This window comes from Squalius cephalus (assembly GCF_949319135.1).
Source record: "Squalius cephalus genome assembly, chromosome: 10".
In the NCBI taxonomy this organism is placed as follows: Eukaryota; Metazoa; Chordata; class Actinopteri; order Cypriniformes; family Leuciscidae; genus Squalius; species Squalius cephalus.
This window is the reverse complement of record NC_137131.1, coordinates 5,067,188-5,084,055: the sequence shown is the minus strand read 5'-3', so window position 1 is coordinate 5,084,055 and position 16,868 is coordinate 5,067,188. Positions and strand designations below refer to the sequence as shown.

Here is a 16,868-nt window from a genome sequence, read left to right as displayed (position 1 = left end):
ATGCACATACATGTATGCATGATCATGTCAAAGAATGAAAGCATCTGAGTAAGTAAGGTAGAGGAAAAGAGAATGAGGGAGTGTGAGAGAAGAGAGAGGAGCCTCTCTGGATCTCCCCCCACTGTGTCATCAATAACAATCCAGCTCCTTCATCACATAACCCTCACCTGGATCTCACACTCACACTCACACACACACAGTGAATTCCTTCACCTGGATCACAGACTACCCTACTTCCAAGGGCTCTCTCATCTGCTCCCATCATCTCATTACCTGTCACTTTATCAGATCAAGAGTGTATCTGTCTATTTGAGCGCCGCTCCACATGCCACCCAACTGCGTTTATAATTACACCCCAAAATTGTTCCCACCTACAGCCTTTGTCTTCTCTCCTGCTCCCTGCCATCATTCTGCAGCGGAAATGTAACAATGTCAATTATCATTACAACTAACACCTTCACCCCCTCATAAATCATATCAAATCATCCCAGTCTCTCCCTATAGCTCATCAGGAACTAGACAATAACATGTTCTCATTTTGTCCCTTTTCTATCTTTTCTTTGTACAGTAGGTATCTAGTACTGACTGATAAAGGACTTAAGCGCTGTCTATTCACTCACTCTGCCATTACTGCAGTCTTCAGTGTCACATGATCCTTCAGAAATCATTCTATATGCTGATTTGTATTATCAATGTTGAAAAAAAAAACAGTTGTGCTGCTTAATATTTGTGTGGAAGCAATGATAAAACTAATTTCCAGGATTCTTTGATGAAAAGAAAGGTCAAAAGGACAGCATTTATTTAAAATAAAAATCTTTTGTGACATTAGAAATGTATTACAGTCACTTTTGCTCAATTTAATGCATCATTGCTGAATAAAAATATTCATTTCTTTTTCTTCAAAAAATAAAAGATCTTACCGACCTCAAACCTCTGAATGGCAGTGTATTATACGAATATTGTTACTACAAGCATATTAAAATGCACTAACTTCAACATAATAGCTGTGCATATTGTTTTTTTGAGTTATGTTTTTTCATGTTATGTAAATTAATTTCTAAATAAAGGCTTGTTAAAATTCAACAAAACTCAAAAACATCATATGCAAATATTACACAAGCCTCTGGGAATTCAGTTCATTTCAAATAATTATTAAATTAAATACAGATTATATAAAAGAGTGGTTTAACTACTAATAACACACAGCTCCTGCATTACAGTAAACTCAGATGCTTTAGGTGTGAAATGCAATGAAACAAACAGAATGGGCACTTTATTGTAGTGATTGAGTTTCCTTTGTAGAATGAAAGAAACACTGAAGAGCAACAACCAGAAGCAAGTATGTTACTGCCAAACTCTCCAAACATTGATCTTATTACATTGCTCATCTCATCGTATTGTGTACAGTACACAGACACTTACCAGCACATTTGGTCCGAGTGATGAGGGGCGGTCCCGGTGGCCCAGTGCCACCCTCCCCAGGTCGGGTCAGAAGAACTTTAATCTCATACTCCACATCTGGGTCCAAATGCCAGAGCTTGTAAGTCGGCGCATCCACGACGTGCGTCTCGGCCCAGTTGCCAGTGGTGGTGCGGTACTCCACCTCTTTCAGGATGATGGGGCCATCGCCGATGATGGAGTTGGCGTTCGGTTTGATCCACAAGTAGGTGGCGCCAACTGCCAGAAGCTCAGGAGGAGCAATAGGTGTGGGGGGCGCTGAAGAAGAAGAAGACAGAAAGTTTACATCAGGTGATCTTTAATTATCACCACACAACCAACTTTCATGCATCAGCATCATAGAATGGCACGTTTTTTTGCCATTTTATAATTATGCTACCTTCATGTCCTTCTGGGAAGTTCCTACACTGTAAAAAATTATTTTGTTGACTTAACTCATTATTTTTTGTTATCTTTTTGCATGGATATTTTTAAGTTAAACTAACTTATTTATAAAAGTGTACCTGACAAATTTGGAAAAGTTTACCTGACAAGTTATGAAGTACAATGAACTGATTTAATTTAGTTAAGTTAACTTCGAATTTAAGTTAAGTCAACTAAAGTTAAGTTTTCTAAACTACATCCAATAAGTTCAGCAAACTAAAGTTAAGTTTTCTAAACTACATCTAATAAGTTCAGCCAACTAAAGTAGTATTTTGAAACCTGCAGCAGTACCAAATAATTAATTACTACTAGAACATTAATTTGTAAAATACATTTGATTAAAAAAAAAAAAAAAAATGGAAAATTATCGATCACTGATACAATTTACAATAGTTAAGTCACCTTTATTTATATAGCACTTTTTACAATACAGATTGTATCAAAGCAGCTTCACAGTGATAACATGAAAATAATACAACAAAGTTTGTTTCTAGAAGAAAATTGCATCATCTTCCACCTTAATTAAGGCAGATCAATAATATTGTTAAATATTAAATGTCCCCAACTAAGCAAGCCAAAAGCCAAGGCAACAGTGGCAAGAAACCAAAACTCCATCAGGTGACAGAATGGAGAAAAAAACCTTGGGAGAACCCAGGCTCAGTCGGGGCCAGTTCTCCTCTGGCCAAAGAACGAACAGTGTATGATTATGATTCAGGCAGCGTTACAGGTCAGAAGTCAGATTGGATCAGAACATTCAGAATATTTATCCAGTTCCATCTGGTTGGAAGTTGGAGTCACGCCGGTATGTATACGAGTTTGTTGAGGATCAGTGCTGATGGCTGTCGTGTCGATGAGGCCTTCACAGGGCTGATGAGGCTGGCACTTCAGGGATGAGTTGTAGATGGGTCCAGGCGCAGGTCCACCACCTGATCTGGATACGGCCCGGATCCGGCTGACTTCAGTAAACCTTGGAATAAACAAAGACTAACATTAGCGTAGATGCCATTCTTCTTATGATGTAACGAGTACATCAGGTGTTATATACAATACAATTTTTTTTTGCAATGAAATTGCAGAAAACAACCTCATGGAAAGGTGTTTTACACCTGTCTCAATGCATGTCTTGTGGATTAATTTGTTAAATAACATTAAATAAGATCAACCCACAGCATTCAATATAGAAACATCCTTTGCTCCAAAAGAAACCGTTTAAACATTGTTAAACACATTAAAGACCTATGAATTGGCTTAAATGCCATTTTAATATCAACTAAGTTACCAATTATTTATGCACTCAAGCTTCAACAAATTCATCAATTAAACGAAACACTCTAAAATGCCACTCCCACAACATACCAACACATGAAACATCCTGTTCACAACATTCCTTTCAAAAAGAAACTCTGAAAAGCATTAAAGGTGTTGTTCCAACCCCGTAAGACTTTCGTTCATCTTCGGAACATCTTGATGAAATCTGAGAGCTGGCTCACTCCTTCATAGACTGCTGGGTAATCGATGTCTGCCAGCCCAGAAAAGTTAGTAAAAATTTTTTTACAATAGTCCAAGTGACTACAGTGGCTCAACCTTAAGTTTATCAAGCGACGAGAATACTTTTTGTGCAAAAAAAACCCCCAGACTTTTTTCAACATCTTCGCAGTTCTCGCGCATGCATCGTGGCGCTCTCGTGAACTCACGTCAGATGCCCACATGGAAGAAAATGAAGAGTTGAATAAAGCCATTATTTTTGTTTGTTTTTTTCGCACAAAAAGTATTCTCGTCACTTAATAAACTTAAGGTTGAGCCACTGTAGTCACTTGGACTATTTTAACAATGTTTGTACTAACTTTTCTGGACCGGCAGAATGAAATTGCCTAGAAGCCTATGGAGGAGTGAGACAGCTCACAGATTTAATCAAAAATATCTTAATTTGTGCTTCAAAGATGAACGAAAGTCTTAACCCGGATTTTCACCAACTGCGGAACGGCTGCGGATCGGCTCCGCTGCGTGTCGGCTCTGTGCTCCATCATCCTTCAATACCCACCAGGTCCGGATTTGTTGCGGAATGGCTGTGGCCATGACTGACAGCTGAGGTCACAAGGACCCACGAGATCTAAGTATATGATCGCGCGATATAAGTGCTGAATTGCTGCGGAGCTCTCCGGCATCTGGCAAAAATAGAAGCTCTGCGTATCTGCTCCGGAGGGCTGCGGATCGCCGGAGTTGGAACGCAGCCGTTCCGCATTCAATGAAAATACACACATTAACTTGTGTGTATTTTTTGTGTGTATTGAGGTTTAATGGAAACCTTCTGACTCCGCCGCCGTTCCGGAGTAGATCTGCAGCCGTTCCGCAGTTGGTGGAAATTAGGGGTTATGGGGTTGGAACAACATGAGGATGAGTAATTACAGAATTATTTTACAAGAAATGATTAATGCATGACAGAATTTTCATTTTTGGGTGAACTAACCCTAAATGAACTAACCCAAATATTTTTGCTTTCAAATGCCTAAAACTTCAGACTACAGGTTTATAAACGATTCACATGATGAATTTAGGAAGATGGTTTAAATGTGTTCTCAAATTACAAGTGACTCAAACACGCATAACATGCAGTGCGTGTCAATCACAACCATTTCCCATATTAATAAAAACAGTCACATTTAAAAGTACAGATATAATAAGTTACTTATTTTACCCACATCAATTCAAATTGATAGTTAATTTTAAGAATTCCCAAAGATTACAGTGAAAACTCACCTGCATCTGGTGCTCTGCAACTGTTATGTAGCCTAATGACTGAAGTAAAAAAATCCAGTTGGTGAACAAGCTTTTAGTCAACTTGACGGAACCTGTCAACACGAGGAAATACAATGAGATAATCTTCTATGTGCAAAACACTCTGATTCGAAATACACTCAATAATCTTAAATTCGTGACAACATCGTGACTAATTCATCCTATTATCAAGATTTCTTAAAACATGAACATAAGCGCGACGACATGGCACAAGATCCAAACTCCGAATAACGTTAGTAATAATGAAAACATTAAAACCACAGACGTATTAATTTTACATCACCCATATCGATTCACGTTAACATTTACTTTTCTAATTCAAAGATTGTGGTCAAAACTTACCTATATCTGGCGCTCTGCAACTGAGTTGAATTGAAGTGACTGAGGTAAAAAATTCCGGTTGATGAACAAGCTTTAACGTTAGTCGACTGAACCTGTGAGTCAACACGAGAAAGTACAATGAGCGAATATTCTATGTGCAGAAATACACTTAATAGTCTTAAATTCGTGACAACATCGTGAGTAACGTTAATTCACCCTATTATCAAAATTTCTTAAAACATGAACGAAATGGCGCGAGGCCGGCAAAATCCAAACACTGAACAGCAGCCTAACTTGGAAACCGTGACATTTCAAACCACAGACGTATATGATATTTATCACCCATATCGATTCAATTTGACAGTTACTTTTTTAATTCAAATATTTTGGTGAAAACTTACCTATATCTGGCGCTCTGCAACTGAGATGAAACTGAGGTAAAAAAAATAAATAAAAAATCCGGTTTGGTCCGGTAACTCCGGTTGGTGAACGAGCAGCTTTTGACTGAAGCTTGAACACAAGGAAGTAAAACAAATCAGCGAATCTTCTATGTACAAAAACACTCTGACTCGAAATGGATAATATAATTCTAAAACGAACTAAAACCTTGCATCCACTTTCACTTACTCTGTGTCACTTCTTCTGAAGACACGTAGCAGCTAAGGTCCAACAGGGAAAATCATCCAGTTTCCGCGGGCTTCTCGAAAATTCTCAGAGAGAAAAAAAATGATTCACCGAATCATCTTGAGAGGTTCATTTTCATGAATCGCTCAAATCCGCCCATGATGGATTGAATCTGACCATGAATAAGATAAAAACTGAAACAGCTATACAATTTTTTTGTGTAATTTAATTAATTTGTGCTCATAATTTTAAATAATAGTAATGTTTTTAATGTAGGCTAACGTTACACACTAAAATAAAATTGAAGTTTAGGTTTTAATGCAGTCTACCAGACAGCAAGATATATAGATAAATTAAGTTTAGTTTACTAAGTTTACTTTACAAAGTAAATTTTCTTCTATTAAAGTCATTTATACTTCATTAGAATATAATTGAAGTAAAACCAGCAGGAAATTTAGTGCAGTTGTTTCAACTTAAATGTATAAGTTAAAATAACAATAATACTTGTTAATTCAACAGACAATCTAGTGCAGTTGTTTAAACATACATTTTTGAGTTAAAATAACAATTTAAGTTGTTCATTCAACTTTCAGTCTAGTTGAGGACAAGAAAACTTAAAATTTCTTGTTGTCTGGACAATCTAGTTATCTCTACTCACAAAAATAAGTTGAAATAACTAAATTGCAAAAATATTTTTTACAGTGTACTTACAAATTAATATGGCATTATTATTGAAATGTGTTGATTGATTCTCTCTTTTTTTTTTCTTTTTTTTTTGCACTTTATATCGAAAAGCTTTTTAGCACTAGTGCAACAAAATCTAAAATCTATAATCCATATTTTTTCCGTATTTTTGATTATTCTTCATCAATAGCACACAAAACGTTTACAATCTAATGCAAACTATTATGAGCAATACCAAGCAACTTTAATACATGAACAAATCCATATTTAAAGAAATAAAGTGACTGCACTAATGTTCATGAGCCATCTCCGGGAATATTTTTTTCAGAAAATTGAAAAAGTTGTTGAAAGAGCAATTAAGGGCTGTAGCAAGTAATCTCACTTCACTTTTACACTGTATTCAGCCATCATTTCATTTGCTTTTGTAGTGCAAAATGGTGAGAGGAAAATGAAGGCTGGAATTACAGTGAAGCGTGCGGCCGAAGCTCTGGAGCTCATTAAGGGATATCACACAGACTTGCTTGGCCGGCAGAATTGTTAGAATAAATGGAATGAAACGTTTCCTGGAATCCCAGTTGAGAAGGTGGGCTATAGCTTTTCCCTAAACACTTAGCTAAGCTCTCTCTCTTCCTCTCTCTCTCTCCATCACTTCTAACCCACTCACATTAAATCCACTGGAGACAGCTTATGGCTTGCACTGCATTAACTTCCTGTCTCTGCCCGTCTCTTCCTTCTTTCTCTCTCTACCGTTGAGCACCTCAGATTTACCCTCAAACCTGTAAAAGGTAAACAATACTTCTTTGTTTCTTGCCTCCTTCCTTCATTCATTCCTTCCTTTCATCCCGCTTTGACTTCTCCATTACTTCCTTATGCTCTTGATTTCTTCCTTCATCTTTCCTTCCTTCCTTTCCTTCCTCCTAGTTTCCTTCCTGCTTTCTTTCCTTTCTTACTCCGTACCTTCCTTCCACTATTTGTTGTCCTCCTTTTTAGGATAGCCTACTTTCCTTATCCCTTCTTCCTTCATACATTTCTTCCTTTCTTTTCTCCTTTTCAATCATTTAATCCTTTCCTTACTCCCATTAATTTTCCTTCTTTCCTTTCTCTCTTGTCTTAATTTCTTCCTTTTTCACTCATTCCTTTCTTTTCTCCAAGTTTCTTTCATTCATCCTTACTTTGTTCTTTTTTCTTCACGTCTCCCTTTTTCTTCCTTCCTCATTTCTCTCTTTATCTTTCCCTTCTTGCTTACCTCTTTTTTCCCTTATGTTTCTTCCTTCTTTCCTTCCTTACTCCATTTCCTTCTTCCATTCTCACACATTCACAACTTTCTCCATTTTTTCTTCAATCATTTTCCCCTTTCTTGCATTTTTCCTTCCTTTCTTTCTTCTTTTCTCCATTTTTCTTCTTCCTTTCTCCTCTTCTCCCTTTTTCTTCATTTCTCCCTTTTCTTCCTTTCTTTCTCCATTTCTCTCTTTTCTTCTTTAATTCAGTACTTTTATCTTCCTTCCTTTTTCTTCCGTTCTCCCTTTTACAGGCTTGTTTATTTCAAGTAAAAAAAGAACCCTAGCAACCACATAGTGATGCCCTGGCAACCTCTCAGAACACCTTAGTAATGACCTGGCAAGCAGCCAGCCACCCAAACTAACATTTTCTTCATAAAATGTAACAATTCAATTAGTTCAAACAATAGTGTTTCCAAATTCATATTATATGTCCCTGATGTAAAAAAAAAAAAAAGAAAAGAAAAGAAACAAAACAAAACAAAACAAAAAAATCATTTATTTTATTTGATTATTTATTTCTGAGTTCCTGGCTTCCATCTTCTAATCGTCTTCTTGGCACTCTCTCTCAGCAGGAGAGGGGGCAGACAGACACTAATCCAGGGTTAGAGGTGAGTAGCAGTGCATGAAGGGTTCATCCGAGCATGGAAGAGCCACCCAGGCCCACTCTAATGAGAGGCTGCTGTCTCTACTGTGCCATGTAATCAACTGAGCCAGATTACCAAAGCCCATTTACCCACAGCTGATAACCACTGACTCCCTTCGCTGCCCGGAAAGGATACGCTAAGAGAGTTTAGACGTGACCCGTCAACCTCCGAAGCTTAAGAGCGTTTAGTGCTTAAAATGAAAATGAAGGTGGGAGAAAATAAAAACGATAACAGGAAGGAAGGTGGAATAATAAAAAGTAAACAGATTACCACACACACAAAAAAAAAGAAGACAAGAAACAAGAAAAACTTTGTATTTTACATTTTTCTGCAGAAACTCTCCACCCAAAGTCTCTATGATATTCTGGTTTTTAGACTCATTTAATGTAAATCTATTAATTTATTATTTAGCCCATTTTATTGTCTTAGAATACTAATATACATGTAATACTGAAGCACAGGTGTTTTAAGCATATGGTTCAAATCCCTAACCTAACCATACGCTATAATTTGCTTTAGTAATCCCCAGTAATGATGACTGCAAAACATATCTTCAACACTTTAGTGTGAAATGAGATACTGCTCATGGACAATGTCTTATTTATCATATAATGTACTCCAGCTTGTTGTTCATCAAGGTAGCTGTCACATCTAAATTGCACTTTTGAAATAGTGCCTTTGTTCAAATCATTAATACGCTTCCATCGTTTAATGCACTTTCAGCAGTCTTTATGTCAGCACATTGTCCTGGCGTGGGCATTTATGGTCCTGCAGTTGATAAACTCGGCGATTAGTGGAGTGTTTTTGGATTGCACATTTATGATTGCAGCTGGATTGAAATGAGGTTTGGGTGCTATTGATGACTGGCTGAATCTTGATGATTGCTTGTTGATGATTGGCTGAGTGTTATTGTGCTCTGGATGATTGACACACTATTTTGAGCTTCCAGCCCTGATGATGTGTACTATATATATATAATGTGGTTATTGATTAGCACAATGGTTTGTGGCTAGAGAGATATTCAATATGGGAATGTTAAATCATTTGATGTCTATTACATACTTTGTAGTGCCATTCAGGTCACTTATTGCTTATAGGAAGCAACAGTTTTGACAAAGAAATAAGATATTTTAGTATCATGACAAACAGCAACTAATAAATGAAAGTGCAAGAAGATAGAGAGGGAGTGCTTGTATATAAATACTATAGAAAATAGCAAATATACGAATGACACAAAGGCTTCAGTTCAGTTAATCTCAGCTACTTTTTAAATTCCCCAGTTCTGATGTCAGTAAATTCTCTCAAATAGTATGATTCACGCAAGATTAGAATAACTAAGGAAATATGCTAAGCTCAGACAGACTAGACACACACTGCCACACAGTATGGATACAGATAACAAAAGGAGCATTACCCATTCACCAGGGGTCCCTTTCACTCCAGGAAAACCCATTTCCTACAGACATGAGAGGTTTCCTGCACACACTATTTACTATTTCAAGTGTAGAAGCACAATCCTAAACACTCTCTTTTCTTATCAAATTCCCTTGTTCATTCCCATTTCCACTCATACTTTGCCATACGTTCAGGAATATAGGCAGCAGTGTGGTTATTGGAGTCGGCTCGAAGCCCCCGTGCAGGTGTGTTTGTGTCCATGTGGCCGAACACCCCTGTAATTTTATCCTTTATCACCTGGTGTCCGCAGGGAGGTTTTTAAAACCAGCTGGATTTGCGAGAAATCTCCAGAAATCCCACCCCGCTATCTGATCAAAGCCCACCGGGTCTGTCTGATAACGGAGCTGGGGGAGAGAGAGATGAGCTCCACCGTCAAATGGGAATTTGTAGCTGTGAAACAACAATAATTGCAATATGGTTTTTCACCTGTCAGAACAACCAATTCAACAGAGACCAAGAGCCAAGAAATAGATAGAGAATATGGTCACAGTATGAGAAAGTTAGATTTAACCTATAACTGGAGTTCTTAATATTTTATGCATTTTCTTAATATCCACATTTCAACTGACGCATAAAATGATGCATACGCATGTATGCGCAGGTGTTTTCTTGGGAATGTGACAATGAAATTAAACATATTATATATATTTAATATTTTTTATCAGAAATACAGCACAAATAGAAATATTGTGAAATAGTATTTAATTATATACAGTATATAAATATATAAATATATAAATATAAAATATAAATATATATATATATAATATAATTTATTCCTGTGAATTTTCAGCATCATTACTCCAATCTTCAGTGTCACATGATCCTTCATAAATCATTCTAATATGCTGATTTGCTGCTCAAGAAACATTTCTGATTATTATCAATGTTGAAAACAGAAATTACAAAGTTCACAGAAAGTTCAAAAGAACAGCAATTATTTTAAATTAAAATCTTTTGTTTTTCCTGTCACTTTTGATCAAATTAATGCATCCTAGCTGAATAAAATTGTTAATTTATTAAAACAAAATCTTAATGACTCCATAGATAAGATTTTTTTTCGGTCAGTTATATCACCCACCTCTATAACACAAACACACACAAACCTTAAACCAATATTTAGCATCATGTCAGGCTCTTCCACATTTTGTTGCTTTTATCATTGAAAAACACGTCTAATATGTTGGGCATGACATGAATGTTCATTCCCAAAAAAACCAGCAAAACTCTCAATAGGACTAGCAAGCTCTCTGCACATCTATACATCAGACCTCAGCAGCACCCACAAAGATCATCCATCCCCCATACCTGCAGTCTCATGGGAAACACTTCTGAGTGACTTAGACAGTTGTTTCGTCTCATTCACTTTATTGTTTGGATCAAACCTCAGAAGAATGGCTCAGGGGAACCAGACGAGAGATGCTGTCTGTGCCTTTGACCTGACCCTTATCCCTTGATGCAGTATCTCTTTGGAGGTTTGATTCTCTTTGTCAGGGCGAGGAACTACATTTCCCCTTTTTTCTTCCTTCCATCTAAAAACTAATTCCCTTCTATTTTTTATTTATTTATTTGTGCATTGGTGTTAGAAAGGTTTCTGTTGAATGCCCTAGCAGAATGCTTTAATCAAAACACCATATTGAGCATTGTGAAAGAGCAGGGAACAAGAGAAATACAGAGGAGGAACGCTGTAAACATACAAGCGCAGTAAGAACAGCGTGAGATGAGTGAAGGCTCTTCAAACCCTCTTTCTGAAGATGTACATTCAGGTCTGGACAAATAAAAGCAATGCACGGGAAACGGATGACAAGAGAGGGAGAGAGTGAAAATAAGGGAGGAGGCGTCTTTCGCTAGACTGAATTCACAAACCCGGCGCTGTTCAAAGGCAGCATGCTGAGGACACCTGTGCATAAAATTCAAAATTCAGTTCTAAAAACATCTCTGGATTCAGTGGGACGTAAATCACACTTGCACACACACACACAGAATCTCTGTTCCAAAACCTAGTGAGCTGCCTTACTGTGCACTGCCTTCAGAGGCCGAAACGGAGACTCATAAGGCCTGAAACGTATGCAAACACAGATCTGAAATACAAAACTGATTAATTTTCAATCAAATTAGAACAATAGTTGTGTTGATGCAATTGCATATTTGCATAGAGCATGTTTTTGGACTAGTGACCGATTTGGAATGCTTTACAAAGGTATAATAACTACACAACCAGCACTGCTTATGTGAAGGACACAATAAAACTTTACTTACAACTGATTTCATGACCTCATGACCTAAGAATGATGCTAAGCTAAAGATGCAATACTCTAATATGCATAAAAAGATTTTCTAGACTTGAACACTATCTTGAAATAACTTCTTCATTGAGGGGCCGTTTACACGACACCGTTTTCAACTAAAAACGGAAAACATATTATGCATTATGGCCGTTCATGTAACATTCATTTGAGCGTCTCCATGTAAACTACAAAAACACAAATTTGTGGAAACAGTGACGTCATGTCCATTGGTATTATGTGTTCAGTCTATGTGTGTAGTGTTTCTTTACAAAGAGACATCGCCAACTACTGGCCTGGCATAACAATGTGTTTAGTCGTTTTCCCATTTTGACAATGCTGTCGCCTGTACACGAAAAACACGAACCTTTCTGGTTTTAGTACATCGCAGTTGTGTAAACGTACCCTTAGATTGCCACAATGCTTTCTGGGATTGCATTCTCTGCAAAGTATATGCATAATGCTTCCTTATTTTTTCTAAAGTCAGTTCACTTTGCAGCCATTTTGGCTATTTTCAACTTATGTAATATGCATATAAATACAGCACAAAGAAAGTTTATCCCAACATTTGTTTAAACTGTTTGTTTTATCAAAAATAAGTTGAGCAATAACATCTAACAACAATGGTATAATAAATTATTCTTAAATGCCTTTCAGTGTGTTCTAGAGAAAACATGGGCTCTTTTAATTGAAAGGAGTAACTTACATTTATACAGCCCCCATATGGAGTGTTGTGATTCTTCCCATTTATTTTTCTACAAGTGGTCTGTCTTATATTCCTTATACTCTCTCTGCAGCCTTTGTATCGGTAGCTCACCTACGATGACTTAAAATGCTATCTAGGTAGGCAGCTCACCAGGTTTTGGAACAGAACTACTGTATTCCTATGACATGGAGATTCTGTGAAAGAGCTATGTATTTCAACGCATATACTGTATGCTGCGTATACTTTGAAGTCTCGGGTACTTGGAGAGCAGTGCATCAAACTAAATAAATAAATATTCACACAGACAAATAAAGTGGCTGCGAGTGTTTGAAGTGCTAACTCCTCGGCTCCTGCTTATCTGGGCTGTAGTATTACTGTGCTCTAATCCATCTCTGTAGTGAAGCCCACTCGCAGGCAGTCTACGGACACACACACAGACTTCCAAAATCCTTCACTAATACTTCTCTCTGTCTGTGTGTAGATAACTCAGTGCATCACCATCACCATCACAAACATAAACACCTCTCTCAAAAAATGCACACAGACCAGCGATGTTGGCAGACAGAATTGTGTTGAAACTCTAAATGATCAAGCTGTATTTCTATCCGATATCCTGAAACCACACACAAGCTCTGTTGAAAAACCTAGTGAGCTACCTACTTAGAGAGCTGCCTAACATGGCACCTCATTAATAATTGATGTGAAACGCTCTACATAGGCTGAAAATCAGTACGCACGTCCAAGACAAGCACACTCACAATAAAGATGCGACTCACAATTAAATCCAATATTGTGATAGTAGCATGTTTGACAATATTTTAATATGCATAAAAAATGAACATATATGGTTTTTAATTAGATTGAGCTCTTTTTTTTTATTGATACTTTGCAATACTGAATAAAATATATTTATAACATAAAATATATGTGCATGTATATTATATGCACATTTTTACATTTTGGATGAATTTAGATCATCTTGTCACAGGACTGCCTTAATTTAAATAATAATAATTTTCAAGATTCTTTTTTGTTGGATTATTACATTTTTGGTACAAAATGTAAAAACAAACCAACAAAAAAAAAAAAACCTTCAGCATACTGTTTTAAATGCATGCTTTGGAACACACAAACTGTAATCTTACATACTAATGAACAGTATAATTAACAAATAAAACAAAAGAATAGTGCAAAAAATAAATTAAAATAAATAAATAAATAAATAAAATAAAATAAATAATAAAATAAAAAATAAAATAAATAAAATAAAATAAAATAAAATAAAATAAAATAAAATAAAATAAAATAAAATAATTGCCAACTTGAAAGTGGCAATTATGGGATTGGGAACAGAAATTGATAAAACACAGTGTAAAATTTTAATTATATATAAGCAGTATTTCATTAGTAAATCATTATTTATTTACTCAATGTGTACTATTGTTACTTAAATGTATTTTACACTGCTTTGGCAATCAAAAATAAATCTTATTTAAATGCAGTTGTGTCAATTCAATTAAATGCCAAAAAGAAATGATAAAAAATGAAGTCTGCAGTCTGCTGCATTATTTTACAGTAGGTTAATATTCCATACATGTCCTTCATCAACTACACGGACATCATACCAAACAAGAGACTACAGAGAATCGATCCAGATTACGCCATGAAGTACAGTCCCAGATTACAGCTGTCACCTGTCATTAGCACCTCTACCTGAGGCCATCCCTCGGTCTATGAATGCATTAGCTATATCAACACAATATTATTCTCTTTCATTCATCCTCACATGAAAGGTCCAACGCTGACCAGCAGCATATAAATAAGGCCATACTGGACAGAGCTTGCTATTATTCTGCTGATGTGAGTCAGTGGGGAGAGTGTGGTGTGGAGGGCCCTGAGGGCTCATGTCTTGTCAGAGGCAGAAAGGGGTTTCATGAACCATGGGGATGCCAAGACCTGCATACAAACTAGCCTAGCGCATACTGCCTCTGTCACATCGTGAAGTTACAGCGCACAGGCCGGGATTCAACAAGAGATAGTGAATCTTCAAGAAGAGGAGTTTATTTCTACATTAGAATACTGCAGATTTTATAAACACATGGTGATTGCATTCATTTTATCTCAACGATGAACCAGATAAAACAGTTCCCTCCAAAATCCCCATTTAATCCATAGATTTGATTTAATAACCTGAACAAATGGTTAAAAAGTAGGCCTACCTGTGCAAATGTACTGTAACTATACTTTCTCCCAGAATGAACTAAAACTCTTCTTTCTCCCACATCTCTCAGCCTCTGACACTGTGATGCAAATGTGTATAAATGGGCTAATAAGGCACAGAGGGTTTTGGGTTAAAATTGCATCAGGGTGAGATTGAGAGAGGACATGAGAGAGTGAAAAGCGACTGTCAGAAAGAATATTACTTAACACATATTAGCATACATTAAATATGAAAAACGGGAGAGGTTTGACACCACATAGGGAGTAGAGATAAGAAAACAGAAACGAAAGAGAAAAAAGGAAATAAAGATGATAATGCAGGCAGATGAAAATTTTTGTGCGTCCAAATGTGTCTGAGACAGAAACCAAGAGTAATGACAGGATAGTGCTGCCCACAGGAAAGATAAATCGCAAAAGACATCTCAATTGTTTCTCATAGACGAAAGGAGATTAAATAGAGAGAAAATTGAGAGGTCTTCTTCCTCCCGAGAAAAAAAAGTCTCCTATATGTTTGTCTTCTGGAATCTTAATAACGTCTCAGACTGTGTTCAGATTTGCCAAGATACCAAAGAAAAAGAGTTCTGTCAGGGCCACTATCGTCAAAGATGATTGACAATTAGCATACAGTTTTGATTGGCGATGTGTTTCTGTTATGGGCAAGAACTCTCTGCCCATCCATGCAGCCAGGGGTTAAAGTGGGCCGGAACGGTCCGGAACTGTGTTCCGACACCTCAGATAAATGAATAAATAAATAGATTAAAATCAAATCAAATCATTCTCATCAATTTCAATGATTCTCATCATTCATGAAATCAAAACGTAATATCACCCCCTGGTCCCGCCTTCACAAACACGCTTCCCGACGTTATGTTCTCAGTCACGGTTCTGACTTGAGTGCATCTACACCGGTTCACACATGCAGACAAATTCCCCGCTGAACGAGAGTGATTACAAATGCGTGGTTGAGCGCGGTAAAGTGAGTTTTAGGTTCGATATTCGCCGGACATTTGTTTTCCCTTGCCACTGTGCTATAGGGTCGGCAGTCTTACAAAGATATCAATAGCAGGATTAGTTTTAACATTATGTAACCATTGTATATCGACATGAAATATTCATTCGAAATCACCTACGTGCATTAATGCTGCACAGTTATACCTGAGAATGCTTTGACGCGTTTCCACAGCGCATGATGTCTAAGGGAACGTCTGCCAATTCCACCAACTGCGGTAAACGTAGGCTATAATTTCGATTATTTAAAATGACTTTTACCATTTAAAAACAGACGTTTTCAAATTCCAAAGCTTGTAGAAGGTTCCTTTTGGCAATACTGACTTAGGCTACAGCTTTCCTGGTAGCCTTGAGTAAATTAACTTGTCTAAGAAAATGATTCATAAAACATATAAATATCAGTTGAGCCTATTTTTACTTTCTTCACTGACACAGATGGAAATGAAAAGACTATCAGTCAAAGTTCAGCTTTAGGAGGGGAAGAAATAGGGCAGGATAAGGAGACTGAGAGAAAAGGAAAGATGAAGATGAGGAGAGAGCGGGTAGGCTATTGACAAATAATCTAATGACAAGGTTTTAAAGCTATTTCTTATAAAAAAAAAAAATTGGCCTTCAAAAGTCTTAAACTGCACATGTAGGTCAGAGAAATCCAAATTTTCTCGGGGGAGCATGCCCCCAAACCCCCTTAATTACCTCACATTTGAATGCCCATGTCTGTGGGTGGGTACAGTGCCAGGGCTGAATTTGCGTCCCAGTCCGCCCCTGACAGTAGCTTCTCTAGCCAGAGCAAGTGGATGTTGCAGTGGAGTTAAAAGGTGAAGTAGGCTAATGTCAAATTTCCATAATTGTGATTGATTTATTTCTGTTATGGTTGTCTTCAGCCATTTTGGTATGTTAAATTTGAGTCAGTTTTGGAATTCCCATTTATATGTTTAAATTTACATTGTGGTGTTCAGCAATTTTA

The 16,868-nt window shown here is 36.9% G+C and overlaps 1 protein-coding gene across 16 annotated transcripts in view; it reads right to left on the bottom strand.

Moving 5' to 3' along the window:
* The window catches only part of ptprt (protein tyrosine phosphatase receptor type T), a 250,044-nt gene that overhangs the window by 136,378 nt on the left and 96,798 nt on the right, over positions 1-16,868 (bottom strand). For all 16 annotated transcript variants that reach the window (XM_079883834.1, XM_079883839.1, XM_079883832.1 and 13 more), the window contains exon 7: positions 1,423-1,716. In XM_079883834.1, the coding sequence (XP_079739960.1) occupies positions 1,423-1,716 (294 nt within the window). The remainder of the gene's footprint in view (positions 1-1,422; positions 1,717-16,868) is intronic.